This window comes from Lolium perenne, chromosome 1 (assembly GCF_019359855.2).
Source record: "Lolium perenne isolate Kyuss_39 chromosome 1, Kyuss_2.0, whole genome shotgun sequence".
NCBI lineage: Eukaryota > Viridiplantae > Streptophyta > Magnoliopsida > Poales > Poaceae > Lolium > Lolium perenne.
In genome coordinates this window covers 74,263,836-74,279,575 of record NC_067244.2, presented here as the reverse complement: position 1 = coordinate 74,279,575, position 15,740 = coordinate 74,263,836, and the positions used below count along the sequence as shown (strand labels likewise).

General features: G+C 40.5%; 2 protein-coding genes across 5 annotated transcripts; one reads left to right on the top strand and one right to left on the bottom strand.

The window, feature by feature from the left end:
- The first annotated feature begins 600 nt into the window (after positions 1–600).
- Positions 601–6,160, top strand: LOC127293374 (uncharacterized). Of its 3 annotated transcripts, none has more exons than XM_051322983.2 (4): positions 601–3,607; positions 3,915–3,985; positions 4,138–4,217; positions 5,600–6,160. In XM_051322983.2, the coding sequence occupies exon 1, from the start codon at positions 697–699 to the stop codon at positions 3,499–3,501; it is 2,805 nt and encodes a 934-aa protein (XP_051178943.1). In that variant the 5' UTR covers positions 601–696; the 3' UTR covers positions 3,502–3,607; positions 3,915–3,985; positions 4,138–4,217; positions 5,600–6,160. The 3 variants fall into 3 exon arrangements, with proteins under 3 accessions (XP_051178943.1, XP_051178936.1, XP_051178948.1); XM_051322976.2 differs by having other exon boundaries at positions 5,597–6,160; XM_051322988.2 differs by lacking the exon at positions 4,138–4,217 and having other exon boundaries at positions 5,597–6,160.
- Positions 6,161–8,838: 2,678 nt separating this feature from the next.
- Positions 8,839–13,002, bottom strand: LOC127293389 (uncharacterized). Of its 2 annotated transcripts, none has more exons than XM_051322990.2 (8): positions 12,845–13,002; positions 12,591–12,744; positions 11,681–11,868; positions 11,431–11,602; positions 10,718–10,920; positions 10,013–10,135; positions 9,828–9,931; positions 8,839–9,159 (listed from the first exon to the last, which is right to left on the bottom strand). In XM_051322990.2, the coding sequence occupies exons 1-8, from the start codon at positions 12,915–12,917 to the stop codon at positions 9,031–9,033; spliced, it is 1,146 nt and encodes a 381-aa protein (XP_051178950.1). In that variant the 5' UTR covers positions 12,918–13,002; the 3' UTR covers positions 8,839–9,030. The 2 variants fall into 2 exon arrangements, with proteins under 2 accessions (XP_051178950.1, XP_071684316.1); XM_071828215.1 differs by having other exon boundaries at positions 12,591–12,760; positions 12,846–12,987.
- Positions 13,003–15,740: the final 2,738 nt, after the last annotated feature.

Here is a 15,740-nt window from a genome sequence, read left to right as displayed (position 1 = left end):
CAAAGAAGCATGAATGAGCGGGGTATGCGGCGTGCCAGCCTGGAGCCCCTAAACTGCGCCCAACAACGCACGCAAGGAAAGCATCGTGAGTAGGCGCTCCCGGGTGGGCCAGCCCGTTAACTCGTTCGCTCAGTGAAAGTAAGTAAGATCATATCTTTAACATTTGTACATGAAACTGGCTGTAGCTCAGTGGTTTCAACCCTTGTCACCTCGGTGGAGACCTGAGCTTGTACGCCAACCCTGCACTATTCGCAACAATGTTTCCAAATTTAAGCAATTTGAATTTGAGCAGAGTTTGAATAAATTTTGAATCTTGAGAAAATTTTCGAATGTAAGCAAAATTTGAATTTAAAAAACTTTCGAATCTGAGCAAAATTTGAATTCAAACAGTTTTTTGAATCTGAACAAAATGGGCCGCGGCCCGCTTACTCCTGCACGCGTGCGGGCGTTTATCCGCCCCGCTGCTGGGCGGGGAATAGGAATTTGGTATCGATCTAACAAGCTGGGCCAAAGCCTTGCTTCCTTGACCTACACAAACTGGGCTTTCCTAATAGTTTGACCCCAAGACCCACTTCACCCGCCCACGCCTCGTCTCCGTCTCCGACCACCCGCCTCGCCGGCCGCCGCACACCTCCGCCGTCCCATTTACCACCCCGCCGCCGCACTAACACCAGCAAGTACCCCTCCGAACGATACATGCTCAACAGATGCCACATCCTCCGACATGTTTCCCTACTCCGCCGCCACATCCACTTCTCCACTCTGCCCCACTCCGACGCCGCCGCCGCCGCCACCGACCCCACTCTACTGGGCCGTCTCTCTCGTCTCCTCCTTCTCCACCGCTTCCCCGCCGCCGCCCGCCTCCTCTCCACCTCCCCGCTCACGCACGCCCTCCTCCACGCGGCCCTCCGCCGTGTCCGCCTCGACCCGGACGCCGCGCTCCACCTCTTCCGCCTCGCTCCCTACCGCCCCTCCCTCCTCGCGCACGCCCAGCTCATCCACATCCTCGCCCACGCCCGCCGCTTGCCCGCCGCCCGCGCCCTCCTCGCCTCGCTCCTCTCCGCCCGCTCCGTAGAGCCTCTCTTCCCCCACCTCGCCGAGGTGTACCGAGACTTCTCCTTCTCCGCCTCCTCCTTCGACCTCCTCCTCCGAGCCCATGCGGACGCTGGCCAGATTAAGGACGCCCTCCACGTGTTCGACGAAATGCCAAAGTTTGGCTGCCGCCGCACCCTGCGGTCCTGCAACCGCCTGCTTAACCAGCTAGTACGGGCTGGGGACGTGGGCGCAGCGGTCTCTGTGTTTGAGCAGATTCGGTGTACCGGGACGCTGCCAGACGAGTTCACGGTAGCTATCATGGCAAAAGCGTACTGCAGGGATGGGAGGGTGGCGCAGGCAGCAGACTTCGTGAAGGAAATGGAGGGGATAGGCGTGGAGGTGAACCTGGTGGCCTATCATGCACTCATGGATGGGTATTGCGGAGCAGGGCAGACCGAGGTTGCGGGAAGGTTGATGCTATCGCTCCAGGGTAAGGGTTTGCCACCTAATGTGGTGACATATACCTTGCTTGTGAAGGGTTATTGTAAGGAGGGGAAGATGGAGGAGGCTGAGAGGGTTGTAAGGGATATTAAAGAAAATGAGAAGATTGTGATTGACGAGGTTGCCTATGGCGCGTTGATCAATGGCTATTGCCAAAGAGGGGAAATGGATAACGCCAATAGGATAAGAGCCGAGATGGTTGGTGCCGGACTCCAGGTTAATTTGTTTGTGTATAACACGATTATCAATGGATATTGCAAGCTGGGGAGAATGGTGGAAGTAGAGAAACTTTTACAGGAAATGGAGGATAGAGGGGTCAGTCTGGATAAATATAGTTACAATACTCTAGTAGATGGGTACTGCAGAAAGGGTTCCATGAGCAAGGCATTTGAAACCTGTGACACGATGGTAAAGAATGGTTTCACAGGAACCACATTAACATATAACACACTTTTGAATGGTTTTTGCTCATGTGGCGCTATAAATGATGCACTTAAACTCTGGTTCTTGATGTTGAAGAGGGGAGTAGTGCCGAATGAAATTAGCTGTAGCACACTTTTGGATGGCTTCTTCAAAGCAGGTAAAACCGAGCAGGCCTTGAACCTTTGGAAGGAAATCTTAGCAAGGGGTTTGGGCACAAACGTGATTACAGTTAACACGGTTATCAACGGGCTGTGTAAGATCAAAAGGTTGGCTGAAGCAGAAGAGCTATTTGGTAGGATGAAGGAATGGAAATGTCCCGCTGACAGCTTAACATACAGAACATTAATCAATGGTTATTGTAAAGTAGGTGACTTGGGTAGAGCTACTCAAATTAGGATTGACATGGAACGTTTAGGGTTTGCTCCTTCAGTTGAAATGTTCAACTCTTTCATAACTGGACTATTTGTAGCTAACCAAAGTGACAAGGTGAATGCTGTCCTTGTTGAAATGGGGGCAAAGGGGCTTTCTCCTAATACAGTCACTTATGGAGCTCTGATTGCTGGATGGTGTAAAGAGGGCAATCTGCAAGATGCCTGCAGTTTGTATTTTGAAATGGTTGAGAAAGGTCTGACTCCAAATCTGTTCATTTGCAGTGCATTAGTGAGCTGTTTCTATAGAGAGGGAAAGGTTGATGAGGCAAATCTGGTGATGCAAAAACTTGTCTATACTGACATGATCCCGAACTGCAGTGCAAGCACACTTGATATCGGCAAAGTAGCCCATGCCATTGAATCTGCTGCTGGTGGAAATCATCAATCTGCAAAAATCATGTGGAACATTGTTATTTTTGGGCTATGCAAATTGGGTAGGGTTGGAGATGCTAGAAATTTGTTTGAGGATCTAAAAGTAAAGGGGTTCGTTCCTGATAACTACACTTACTCTACCCTCATCCATGGTTGTTCTGCTTCAGGTTTTGTTGATATAGCTTTTGGTCTGAGGGATGCGATGTTGGACATTGGTCTTACTCCAAATATCGTGACCTACAATTCTCTCATATATGGTCTCTGCAAAGCTGGGAATGTTTCTAGGGCAGTCAATCTTTTCAATAAGTTGCAGTCAAAGGGTATATCTGCTAATGCTATCACCTATAATACCCTAATTGATGGACATTGCAAGGATGGTAATACAACTGAGGCCTTCAAGTTAAAACAGAAGATGATAGAGGAAGGTATCCAGCCTACTGTATTCACCTATTCTACACTGATTCATGGTCTCTGTACTCAAGGGTATATGGAAGAAGCAATCAAACTTCTGGATCAAATGATCGAGAATAATGTTGATCCAAATTATATTACATATTGGACACTGATTCAAGGTTATATTCGATGTGGCAATATGAAAGAGATTTCCAAGCTTTACAATGAGATGCATATCCGTGGACTTCTCCCTGCCAATTGGACTGGACATCTGAAACAAGCAGATCCTGTTGTAAACAACCATAATGTAGATATATGCTGTTTAAAGACATACAGACAGTGCTAATATATTCTTTTTTGTACATACTTTCTGTACTTGGAAGATGCTAGTCAGTTACGGTTTGCATGAGAAAGCGAACCACAAGGTTCCGCCTCCAACTTTGTATGACTTGGTAAGTTAACGTTACCGCATGCTCTTGTATAAGACTATTAGTTATATGAATTTAGCGTTATCTGTTTGTTTATTACTTAATTTTATTCCTCGTATTAGTCTGGTTAGTCTCAATGATCTTGTTTCACAAACCAGCTTTTTACACCATTAGAAGCTTCAAAGTTCCTAGGTAAATCCAGTGAAAGTACATGTTCTGTTTCTCGAACGCACAATATCCTTTTTTTCTACATCACTGCCTCTCTCCCCCTCTAGAGGATGGGTGGGAGGACTCATGCAATCCATGTTCATCTTTGGATCTATTTTATTAGGCCACTGGCTCAACAAGTTTTTGAAGTGGTGGGCCAACATGCAAACTTCTCGAGTCAAGAAGAGGACGCAGGTAACATTTTTTCTACCATAATTCAGAGTCTTAAAAATGGTGCTCCTTGTTGATTGAGTTATTCCATAATATATTAATATCTATCAAGGTTATATGCCATAGTATTATTCAGGTCAATTTGGAACTTACATAAATTCATCTTGTATTCCTAGGACTTTGACTGAGAGAAAAAGAGTGAAATTATCATGAAGGTCCTTGTTGCAAATTTATGTCCCTTTTCAATTGTTATGCGGTGAGTCTCCCTTCACACACCTTTTCGGACTCCTCACTTCCTCTTTTCTCGGTGCATCCTTTATTAGTAAATTTTCTGCCGAACAATTTCTTAGTGCAGTCTTGTATGGAATCGAGTAGATCTAACTCTTGATGTTCCTTGTATGCTGTTCTACAATTTCTCTTGCAAAATGACCTGATTTATGTTCTTCAGCTGAGTGGGTGCGACGTTGTTGACACACACGGATGTATTTACCATCTACGTGAGAGTTTTGACAAGGAAAAGAAGGACCTTCTACATGAAAATTGTAGCTGTGATCACTGATCAGCCTTCTACAATTATATCATCTGAAAATCTTCATGGTCATGTTCCGTAATTTTGCCCCATGTTTCTGGCAGTGATTGATCTACGGAACTCTATAAATCATTGACACTTTTGCGAGCTAATGATAAATTTATGGTGTTTTTAATATAATATGTGATTGGTGATGCTTGCATGTTTTCCAAGAAATTTTGAATCATACTACCGCTGTTGATCTCTATTCTTAGTAGAGTCATACCACATATTTGTGGTGTAAACGATCTCTAAAACATGCTAGGTACTGTTAAGTTGGTGTATTTTCTATCTGTATATTAATCTGGAGGGGATGGCACATGAAATATGTGGTGATCTCGTGGGGTATTTCAGATTTTAGGATTGGTTAGATGGAGAATATCACATTATTCATCTTGTATTTCTATCCAAAAGAAAAACATAACTAATGTGTAGAATTCCTGATTAGTAACCTTTGTAACAAATATCTATCAAACCTGTGTTTGATACTCTTCCCTAGTATACTCTATCTGTTAGAAAGCTAATTACTCTCTCCCATTAATTATTGCATGCATCAATTGTTGTGGGAGAAAACCACATGCATTGGAGATTTGGAGGAGATAGATAAAAGTGGAGGCACATTGGGAGAGTAAACCACATGCATTGGGGTATAGAGAGAAAAGAGAAAATCACATTAAGTACTCACTGGAATTAAGACAATAGATGAGATTGGCCTTATAATCCCTAACTATCTGAAAATTGGGAGTGGCCTAGCGGAGGGAGTATGTATGAAGGAATCACAACATAAACAGATAGCCTAAGTCCCAATGGTCATACTGGTAATGCATTAGTACTTCCTGGTCCATGGCAGTTTACGTACATCCCTAGCTGTTGTGATCTGAATAAGATGTATTACCCGTGCAACATCAACTGTTATCCCCTAGAACATGCTTATTTGTGGCCGCGAATGTGTACATTTATGTTCTTGGTTCTGCTCTCTTTTGGAATTAGTGATCTACTTCTTTTTGCTTTTTGGTTGCTTTAGTGTAAGTTTTTTCGTCCTGCTGATTCTTTGTGGCCTTGTCCAGCAGATGCACATAATTGTCAAGACACGGTATGGTGAGACCATCGTCCAACAGTGTTAAGGCTAAGATTCATAACAAGAAAGGAATCTCTCCAGAATAGCAGCACATCATCTCGAGCAGCTGGAGGATGGCCACACGTTGGCCAACTACAATGTCTAAATGGGGGTTCACCCTTCACCTTCTTGTCCTCTGCCTCCTATCGCAAGGGATGCATATCTTCGTTGAGAGAGTGACCACAGTAATCATCTCCCTTGAGTCTGAAGATCAAGAGACCCCGTACAATATGCAGACAGAAGATTCTTGAGGAGCCGGGCATTCTGCCACACCAGCAGCACCTCATCTTTGCCTGCAAACGGCTGGAGGATGACATCACCTTGGCTGACTTACATCCAAATGGAGTCTATCCTTCATCTTGTCCACAACATAAGGGGAGGAGCGGTGTATTTCCATGTCAGAGCACTGGCCGGCAATAGTGTCGTCAGGCTTAGGTCTCTGAGCTCAGATAATACCATTGACAATGTCAAGAAGAGGACTCATCATCAGATAAGCATTTCTCCGGACCAATAACGCCTCACCCTTTTTAGGGAAGTTGCTTGAGAATGAGAACGACCACATCCTGGCGAACTGCAACATCACCCTACCTCTGCAACCTGTTACACCTAGGTAAAAACATTACAAGCTTCATCTACATCCATTTTCCAGATCTATAACCAGAGTTCGACTGATTTTCACTTTGCTCTAAAGGTAGGTTATTTAGTTAGTATGCATAAAGTATTCCCATGCAGTATGTGACTATGAACTCCTTAGTTCGACTCTTTCAGATATTTGGGTGGCATGCTTTCTGATGGTTATGACAAAATCTCCCAAAAAAAGGAACTTAGGCTCCAGAGAGCCTGAACTTTGAAAAATTCAAAAATACCACTTTTTGTCTCAAGAAATTCTGAAAAAAATATGCAAGTGCATGTATATGTCTAGTGATACTTATACTGAATTATCTTGTCATATGCGACCTACACAAAAATTACAAATGTGAAGACCAAAACGAAATTTCCAATGCCTAGAGCCACATTTTTTTTTGTGATTTTTGTGTTGCCCAAATACAACGTTTTTTTACAACTCAAATCTACATGTTCGTAGAAATCATCTTTATTTATTTGTGTAAAAAATCATATTTTCTTTCAACTTTTAAACCAATTTTGATTTTATAAAAATATGAGCCCATGAGCTATACGTCTGTGCTTAGGCCTACAAGTATTGTATATATACCCAGTTTTTATTTAAAAAATCCTCTTTCAGTCAGTTGTAGAGTATTTCTAGTCCCCTGATTTGTTTCTTACCTCTGATTACCTCTTTTAGGGCTCATTTATTCAAAAGGATGTGTAGGATTGAGATCCCATGAATTTTTTTTCATTCAGAACCCGTTTGTCATAGGATATCTGATAGGAAATAATCCCATATGAATCTTGTAGTGTAAATTTCATAGGAAAAAAAACATTAGGTTAGATCTCATGGAAAATTTCTTCACCACAATCAAAGATAATCCCTCTTCCTCAGACATGACATCCTATACTTTTCCTATTACTACACCTTTTCTATCATATGAATCAAAGGAGCCCTTAAGGTTGAGGCATTTGAACCAGTGTTTTCCTTTCAACGCCCATTCACCCGTTACGAGGATGAGACTACTTGTGTATTCACATATCTAACATCGACATGTAACATGTTGTATAATATACGCAAACAGCTTTCATGCATGTCTTACACCAATAGTCGTTTTGGATCCTGGGTCACATGGTCAATAAGTATAGTGCATTTAGATTTTGTTGTACGTCGGACAAAGATTTGGTGCACATGGGCACCAGTGATCTCTTTTTTAAAAGTAATTAAAAATCATATTTCTAAGTTATAGAAAAATCTGAAAATAAATTATGATGTAGCTAGTATTGTATGCCACAACCGTGTAAACTTTCAGCTGAAAATAATAGTATGTATTTGGGGCTACACAAAAATAACAAATGTGTAGATCTGAGTATAGTGATTCAAATCTCCAAAAAGAAATCAGACTTTGTCATTTTTGTGTAGCTCAGAAAACAAAAGTGGGATACATCATAAGCTCCTTTTAGAATTTTTTTAAACACGTAAATATAATTTTTAATTTTTTTAATACAATGAGAGCACTTGTGCCCAGGATCCAAAATGACGTTTCGTGTCAAACAATTTTAAATTCTAACAAACTTATAGAAAAGTGTAGCAATATTCATTACATGAAATTATTATATTATGGAACCACATTTTAAGGGGGAGTAACTTAATCTTCCAACAGAGAGAGAAACTGGCAAAAAGTTTTGAATTTTAGGTCCTGCCATGGATCGATGATGTAAAAAAGTAAGCGACCACGGGCAATTGAATTATTTGGTCAAAGGCCTCGCTGCTTTCCGTTCTTCTTATTTTTTCCAACTCGATGTTTCTGTTACAACTTAATCTTTCAAGCACCGTTATGCAGGTGTATATATTGACTAAAACGAAATCATTCCCTAGACTAGTCGGGACACGAACAGACAAGTACCAATCATTCCGTAGTACTAAGATAAGATATAACTACTGATAATACCAATCCAAACTTACTGTCCCAGCTAGGCATCTGCAAGGACTTGGACTGACAGAAGTAAGGCGGACACATAGAACAGTAAAAACTAAACCAAACTTATCTCCCAATTGTTGGTTACTTTAGACTAATTTCCAACATTATAAGGCTAGGGGCATAAATATGTTCGTTGGAACTCAGAAAATTTTAAATTCAACTTTTGGAAAGTCCATGCATGTAGGTATTGTGTAAAAACTCATCTATGCCGACTTCGATAAACACATGTGATCATTTGTGATGCACACGAAAATAACAAATTGAGTTGTTGTCAAAAGCTACAATACAAGTTATGTAATTTGTTCAAACTTCAATTTTATGGTTTTCATATGGGTCTGATGTTCTCATGAACGGTTTTACAAAGGTTACAATAGTAAGTTGCTACCCAATACCTAGATGCATGGAATATTTATGTAAATTTACCCTTGTCCTGAATAACATTTTCTAAAAAAGATTTTTTTAAAAAACATGAATCTACAAAAAAAATGGAACTGCAGTGGTTGTACTGTAATTCTGGGTATGACAAAATGTTCCACAGTATACAAGGGCAATCCTCAAAAGTTCACCTGACAAACACAGATACAACATCACATGAACTATGCACTGCAGTGGAAAGTTCTTTCATAATATGTTTAGACAGTACATATCATGTACCATGGTGATATAGTTGACATTGTTCTTCCGTAGTGGCAGAATGTGTGTTGCATAACATCATTGATATATGCTACTCCAGAGAACTCTTTTTAAGGTTACACTACTTTATTTACAATCCGCATGCAGAACACAGCTATCATCATCACAAGAATTTATCTGATACACGAAGCAGAAGGGCTACAACGCACAGGAAGATTATTGCGGCATCCATGACTGCATCTAAGCTCATCAACCATGCCATCATCTTTGTGAGGGTCTCGCGCCCGTGCATCTGCCCACATGAGATTTTGAGTAAATAATCGTCCAAACACTTTCTAAGTCAAGTTAAACCAGTCCGCAGTTGTATTTAAGACTACGTCATTGCCTTGTGTTCATCTGTTATTAATAACAAACTGTGGTGCTATACTAAGAGGCATGACACGCATTCTGCCTAAAGATTTCATTTTGTATTTTTCCAAGTGTTATAGTTATCACTGGCCCATAAATATGTCTGGGTTCTCACCTCTAATACTACATCACAGCCAGACCACAGTGCTTTCTCACTTTGTATAAATTGTAAAGACAGTTTTGTACTTTGCCACAACCATACAATAACCAACAAACTTGCTTGTTCAAAAAAAAAAAAAAAAAAAAACTTGCAAAAAAATGGGGTAAAAGATTGAATGAGAACAGGTTCAGCAATTTGCCTTGATTGTTAGAAAGTTCGAGCCAAGTTTATGACTGTTTTTTTTCATGTAAAACATGTCATTTTATTGTTTCAACAGCTCTGTTCCTATTTCCATGCACTTCTACCTTGTAACCACAGTAAAAATATCAAGTGGGCCTCACTTTGATGAGCATGTCATTTGTATAAACAAATCAATGAAGTTTTGTAATATATATGGTCTTCCTATACAGTATGACCAGGGCATGAATGATATATCAGGGAGGAAATCAAACCTCTAAAAGATAATTCAGTTTCAAAGGGAAGTTCTGTTCAGCACATTGGATACAGTAACGCAACATATCCAACACAGCCATATCGGTTCTGTAGTCATCAGATCCTGTGTATAGAATATAAATAAGATGTAGGGTGTTGTTAGCTATGTATAGTAAGAACATGATAGAAAGCAAATATCCAATACCTGGTATATCAAAAATTTGCTGGATTGGAATGTCAAGTGTCTCTGCTAATGCATTCTGAACATGCGAACGTTGTTCAAATGATAGTCTATCTCCATGAGTGACCACAACAGCAGGCTTGTCATCTGCAATCACATTAGTTATAATCATCTGATGCAGTACCACATACAAATTTAACATACAGATTAATCAATCAAACACATTTTTTAATAAGCAAGCTGAGAATAAAAGGGCAATAATTTGATACAACAAATATGTTACATAAATAGAAAATCTGTATATGGATCTTATGAAAAGAAATCTTCACCAAACTATTTATTTATTTGTAGGAATATTGGTAAAAAATACATATGTATTCAATTGTGGACGTGCAAAGTAATACTCCTTCCGATCCTAAATATAAGCCGTATAGTTTTTGGTACGAATATTAAAGAACACACTTGGAGGCAAAGCTAGAGCAGATTTGGGCAAGATTACTCCTGACTAATTGACGTGAGAAAATAGAGGAGTTCACATTAGATAAGTAAACATAATAAAATTTCTAAAAAAATCTCCATACAAGTGATACAACGCGATATATCTTATATTTTGGAATTTTTCTCAAAAACTATATGGCTTATATCAAGGAACGGAGGGAGTATATACTTATTACAAATTGAGCAAGTTAAGGAACTAAATAAGATTATAATCATCATAACTACTCATACCTCCAAAAGATAAGAATGGATTCATAAATGTTTGGCAGAGCATATCCATGTATTCTTTCTTGTTGCTATCAATTGATCTTAGGATAGAAATGCCATCAACCACAAATATCACAAAGTTGACCTTCCTGGTTTTGCAAGGCAAACAGCTGTATTGTCTTCCCATTGATTCGAGGTTCTTAATCTTAGCGTCATCATCAGTATCCCTGTTTAAAAAGTGTGTATTAAAAAAAAGACAGTGGAATGTTGAGTAGTTAGTTTTTATAAGTTATGTATGTCCTCCACTTAAGCATTAATAAGATCTATGGAAATGAAAAGGAAATAGTAGACCATTTTTTAACATAAGAATAGATTGAACACCTCCCTATACATGTTTCAGAGGATAATACATGTAGGAAGCACTTCAAATATTCTTCAAGATAGTACATGCAGGAACGACTTCAAAGAATTCTACATGTGTTCTCCTTAACATACTAAGACATATTTTTGAATCAAATGTAATCGAAATATTGAACAGAAAAAAGGTTGACAATCACAGAGCTGTCAACTGAAACAAACATTTAGTTGACCATGTCCCTTTTGTTGTGGAATTAAAAGCCTACTCATGAGCACAATAACATGTGTTGAATGACCATAAAAACTTAACCGAAATGCAAAGCCTCATGCACATAGCACCTACAGGAACATATGCAATCAAATTAAGGGTCACCTCTCACCACATCACCATTTGCCCATGGCTAATTCCCTTTGTCATCCAACGTTGCAGAATTTTGAAGTCCTTTTCTGGGTTTGTGGACAAGCTCCTTGTATCATATAGACATATACCATTTGAACTTCTTGGAATTTTGTATTCCCGAAGGAAGCATGTACTGGTTGATTTGGAATTATCTAGCAATACAAACATCAACAAGAAAATCAGCTGTATTTCACAAATCAAAATATTGTGGCCAAATTCATAGAACTTACAAGAAACCTGTGCCCGCTCTGGGGCAAAATGATCATCATCCTTGTCAAAGACCCGTGTAATTCGGTTCACAAGTGTGCTTTTCCCAGCACCTCTAGGCCCCACCAACAACAATGTGGTGATATCAGGCAACACATAGTCCTCAGCTTTTGTACCACTCACTCCTTCAATCCAGTACCCAGGATTATACCTGCTCACAGGTTGGCTTCCAGTAATAATTAGTGAAATAACAAGTTGATCCCTGTAATAAGGATTTACAGCTTGACCTATTTACTAGCTTTGCTACGTCGGTGTCATGTCATGGCAGATATTATAGATTTTTTTAATCCATTTCTCTTTAGATACCCGCCCATGAACTCAAACCAAAGAACCCATGGGACTAGATACGCAATACTCCTACATTACTAGGCTTCTATTACATTTTAAAATACACCATAAATAACGTCAATGCATTTTTGTAAGATAGGCCCCAATCAAACACTTCAATTTATTGGACACCCTTTGGTCAACGTATGGGTTTGTGAAATTCAAGTTTCCTAAGGCAAGGTTCATGATCATAGCCGCAAATTTAAGAGGTTCAAATTCGTACTCCTGAAGTTTAGTTTAAATGGACCCAAACCCAAGGGGTGGGACTGAAACATTGTTTTTCCCTTACACAGACTTCACTGACGATTATAGTACTGTCATCATGTGCAATGACAATGAACAAATGGTCATTCCAAAACCACAGAACCACGATACCCCTTCTGAGCATTCCTTTCACAGAATCGCGCATAGAGCATCAAATTACATGTTCCAGCAGCAGCACTCTATTTTCCCACGGTCGATTTAAAAAGACTGCAGTCTGTTTCCATTAACCAGTAACCCCTTCATCTAGAAGGGGGAGATATAAACAAAGAAAGATCACGCTACCTCCTGATGAGCTCTTTCGCCTCCAGCAGCGAGCGGTCTTGGACCTGGAGTCTGCTGCCATAGAGAAGGGCCTCCGCCTCAGGGTCGTCGCAGACAGAGTACCCGTCAGAGTCGCCGTCATAGGGCGACAAAACAGGCACATAATCGGCGAACCCTATAACCACAGGAGCGGTCCATGCGCCGACAGGTCAAGAACAGAAGTGATCGTACTAGCCGGAAATTGGGATCAATCGGTTACTAGCAGAGGAAATTACCTGGTGGAAGGTGCTCCGAGGAGGACGAAGGGGAGGTGGGGCTGAGATCGCCACAGCCGCTGCCGCCACCCATGGATTTCTGCCTGGGTTCGCGCGATTTGGTGTTTCGTGGGGTTTGGGTGGAGAATAACCAGGAGGCGGTGCCAGAGTAAAGCGTCACAGGATTTTTTTTTTTGATCACGTCACAGGATAAACATTCGTTGTGATTGGGCGACGCCAGGCGTCGGTCGCCCGATCTGGGAGCCAAAATTGGTCATCCTCCGTGTCGTCACATCGGCATCCAACGGCCAGAACTATCATAAATCTACTTTTATATTTTCTGTCTCAGTTTTTTTTAAATAAATTAACCAGAAGTCCCGAGCTTGCAAGCGATACAAAATGTGCATTACCTGAGTGGACCCTGAGTATATCTATCTCGTACACAAATAGACAAATCCCACTCTTGATGCATATCACCCAACAAGTACTTTCTGAGTACCCAAAGACACTTTTATGATCATCCAATTACGAAGTGAGGTTTGATGCTCGCATGTATTCTTCGGTACTAGGGAGCAACATAATCTCAATATTAGTATATTCGACACTATAAAGCTACAACAATATAAACACGAACACGATCTAATTGCTTCACTTAGTTAGGTATTTTCCATCATATCATTCTCCTAATGACATGAACCCTTTGTTAATTGACAATACATTAGACTGAATATAGTGGATGGTCATGTGGTTAGGTCATCGCAAACCGCTTTTATGCAAGGACGTAATATCCTAGATGGGGTTGTAGTTCTACATGAGGCGGTTCATGAGCTTCATACCAAAAAGATGAATTGGGTAATTTTAAAACTTGACTTCGAGAAGGCTTATGATAAAGTCAATTGGTCTGTTCTTCATCAGACACTTAGGATGAAAGTTTTTTCACCCGAGTGGAGATCGTTGATCAATAATTTTGTGTATGGAGGAAGTGTTGCGATTCGTGTCAATGATGACACGGGACGCTTCTTTCAAACAAGAAAAGGCTTATGCCAGAGCGATCCTCTATCACCACTTTTATTCAACATTGTGGCTGATATGCTCGCTATCTTGATCGAACGAGCTAAATCTGATGGCCAAACTGAAGGTGTTATCCCACATCTTGTTGACGGGGTTTATCAATTCTTCAATACGCCGATGATACAATTTTATTTATGAAACATGACATCGAAAAAGCTCGAAATTTAAAGCTGATATTGGCAGCTTTTGAGCATTTATCGGGTCTCAAAATAAACTTCCATAAATCGGATTGTTTTGCTTTGGCGAGGCTTAGGACTCAGTCACCGAATACTCGGAACTGTTTGGCTGTGGGCAAGGCTAGTTTCCTATCAACTATCTGGGCATCCCGATTCATTATCGGAGATTAACTATGACTGAGTGGAAACTAGTAGAGGAAAGACTTCAGAAGAGACTTAGTAGTTGGAAAGGTAAAATGCTATCCCTGAGAGGAAGACTGGTTCTCATTAATGCAGTTCTCACTAACATGGTGTTGTATATGATATCCTTCTTCATCTTGCCAAAAGGTGTGTTACACAAGCTCGACTATTATAGATCGAGATTTTTTTGGCAAGGGGATAGTGAAAAAAAAGAAATATCGACTGGTCAAGTGGTCTGTCGTATGCCGACCCAGAGATATGGGTGGGCTAGGGGTTCATGACCTTGAGGTCAAGAACTCGGACTTCTTAGGTAAGTGGCTCTATATAAGCTACTAACAGAACATGGCGTATGACATACCATGCTTAAAAGAAAGTACATTGGCGAGAAAACGTTATCCCAGATCAGAGACTCGCATTTCTAGGCTGGTCTAACGGAAACGAAGAAATTTTTTCTTCAGATATGGTACTTTCAATATTAAGGATGGATCGCAGATACGGTTTTGGGAGGATACATGGCTAGGGAATAGGCCTCTCTCTGAATAATATCCAGCGTTATACATCATTGTTCATCGCAAAAATGATACCACTGCATTAGTAATGGCAACCCCACCTCCGATAGTAACGTTTAGACTGGATTTTATATCGGTCCGAACCTTCTTGCATGGAATGCCTTACTACTACGTTTGGACTCCATTCAGTTGTCCGAAGGGCAGGATGAATTTCGTTGGAACTTACAATTCAATGGAAAGTTTCCCGTAAGTTCGTCGTACAATGCAATTATCCAACCTAAAATACCAGTTGATAAAAACAAGAAAATTTAAAAGATGAAAATACTGATCGAATTAAAGATTTTTGGCTGGTATTTGCGTCGAGGAGTAATCCTAACCAAATATAATCTTGTGAAACGTAATTGGCATGGAAGTACGCGGTGTGTTTTCTGTCATCACAACGAGACAATTAAACACTTGTTCTTCCAATGTTGCTTTGCCAGGTCTATGTGGTCATGCATTCAAGTAGCTTCTGATTTGTATCCCCTGACTAGTGTGACCAATATCTTTGGTAATTGGCTTCATGGTATCGATCACAGATTTAGAACGTTTATTAGGGTGGGGGCGCTTGCCATTATATGGTCGTTATGGCTGTGTAAAAATGACAAAAAATTTAATGATAAGAATTGTTCTCTCTTGCAGGTTATCTACAGATGTACCACTACTCTTCGTTCGTGGTCTGCGATGCAAAAGATGGAGAATTGCGACCTTTTTACGGAGGTCTGTACACGGTTGGAGGACACAGAGAGGGGTACTTTTTTCCTACATGGGTGGCAATATAATCTACGGATTGGGCCTCCGCCTTCATCTTAGGCGTCTTTAAGTTGCTCATGCTTGATATGTAATTCACCTTTTTGTTTATCACTACAGACTTTTGAGACTATTTGAACGGCTGTGTGCATCTTAACTATGTAGAGATCAGGTGTAATTGCTTTCATAAGT

Coding starts and splice junctions, on each gene's coding strand:
- LOC127293374 (XM_051322988.2), top strand. CDS start 697: ATGCTCAACAGATGCCACATCCTCCGACATGTTTCCCTACTCCGCCGC.
- LOC127293389 (XM_071828215.1), bottom strand. CDS start 12,917: ATGGGTGGCGGCAGCGGCTGTGGCGATCTCAGCCCCACCTCCCCTTCG. Junction 12,761..12,845: donor CCTCGGAGCACCTTCCACCA/GGTAATTTCCTC, acceptor GGCGCATGGACC/GCTCCTGTGGTTATAGGGTT. Junction 11,603..11,680: donor AGAGCGGGCACAGGTTTCTT/GTAAGTTCTATG, acceptor TTGTATTGCTAG/ATAATTCCAAATCAACCAGT.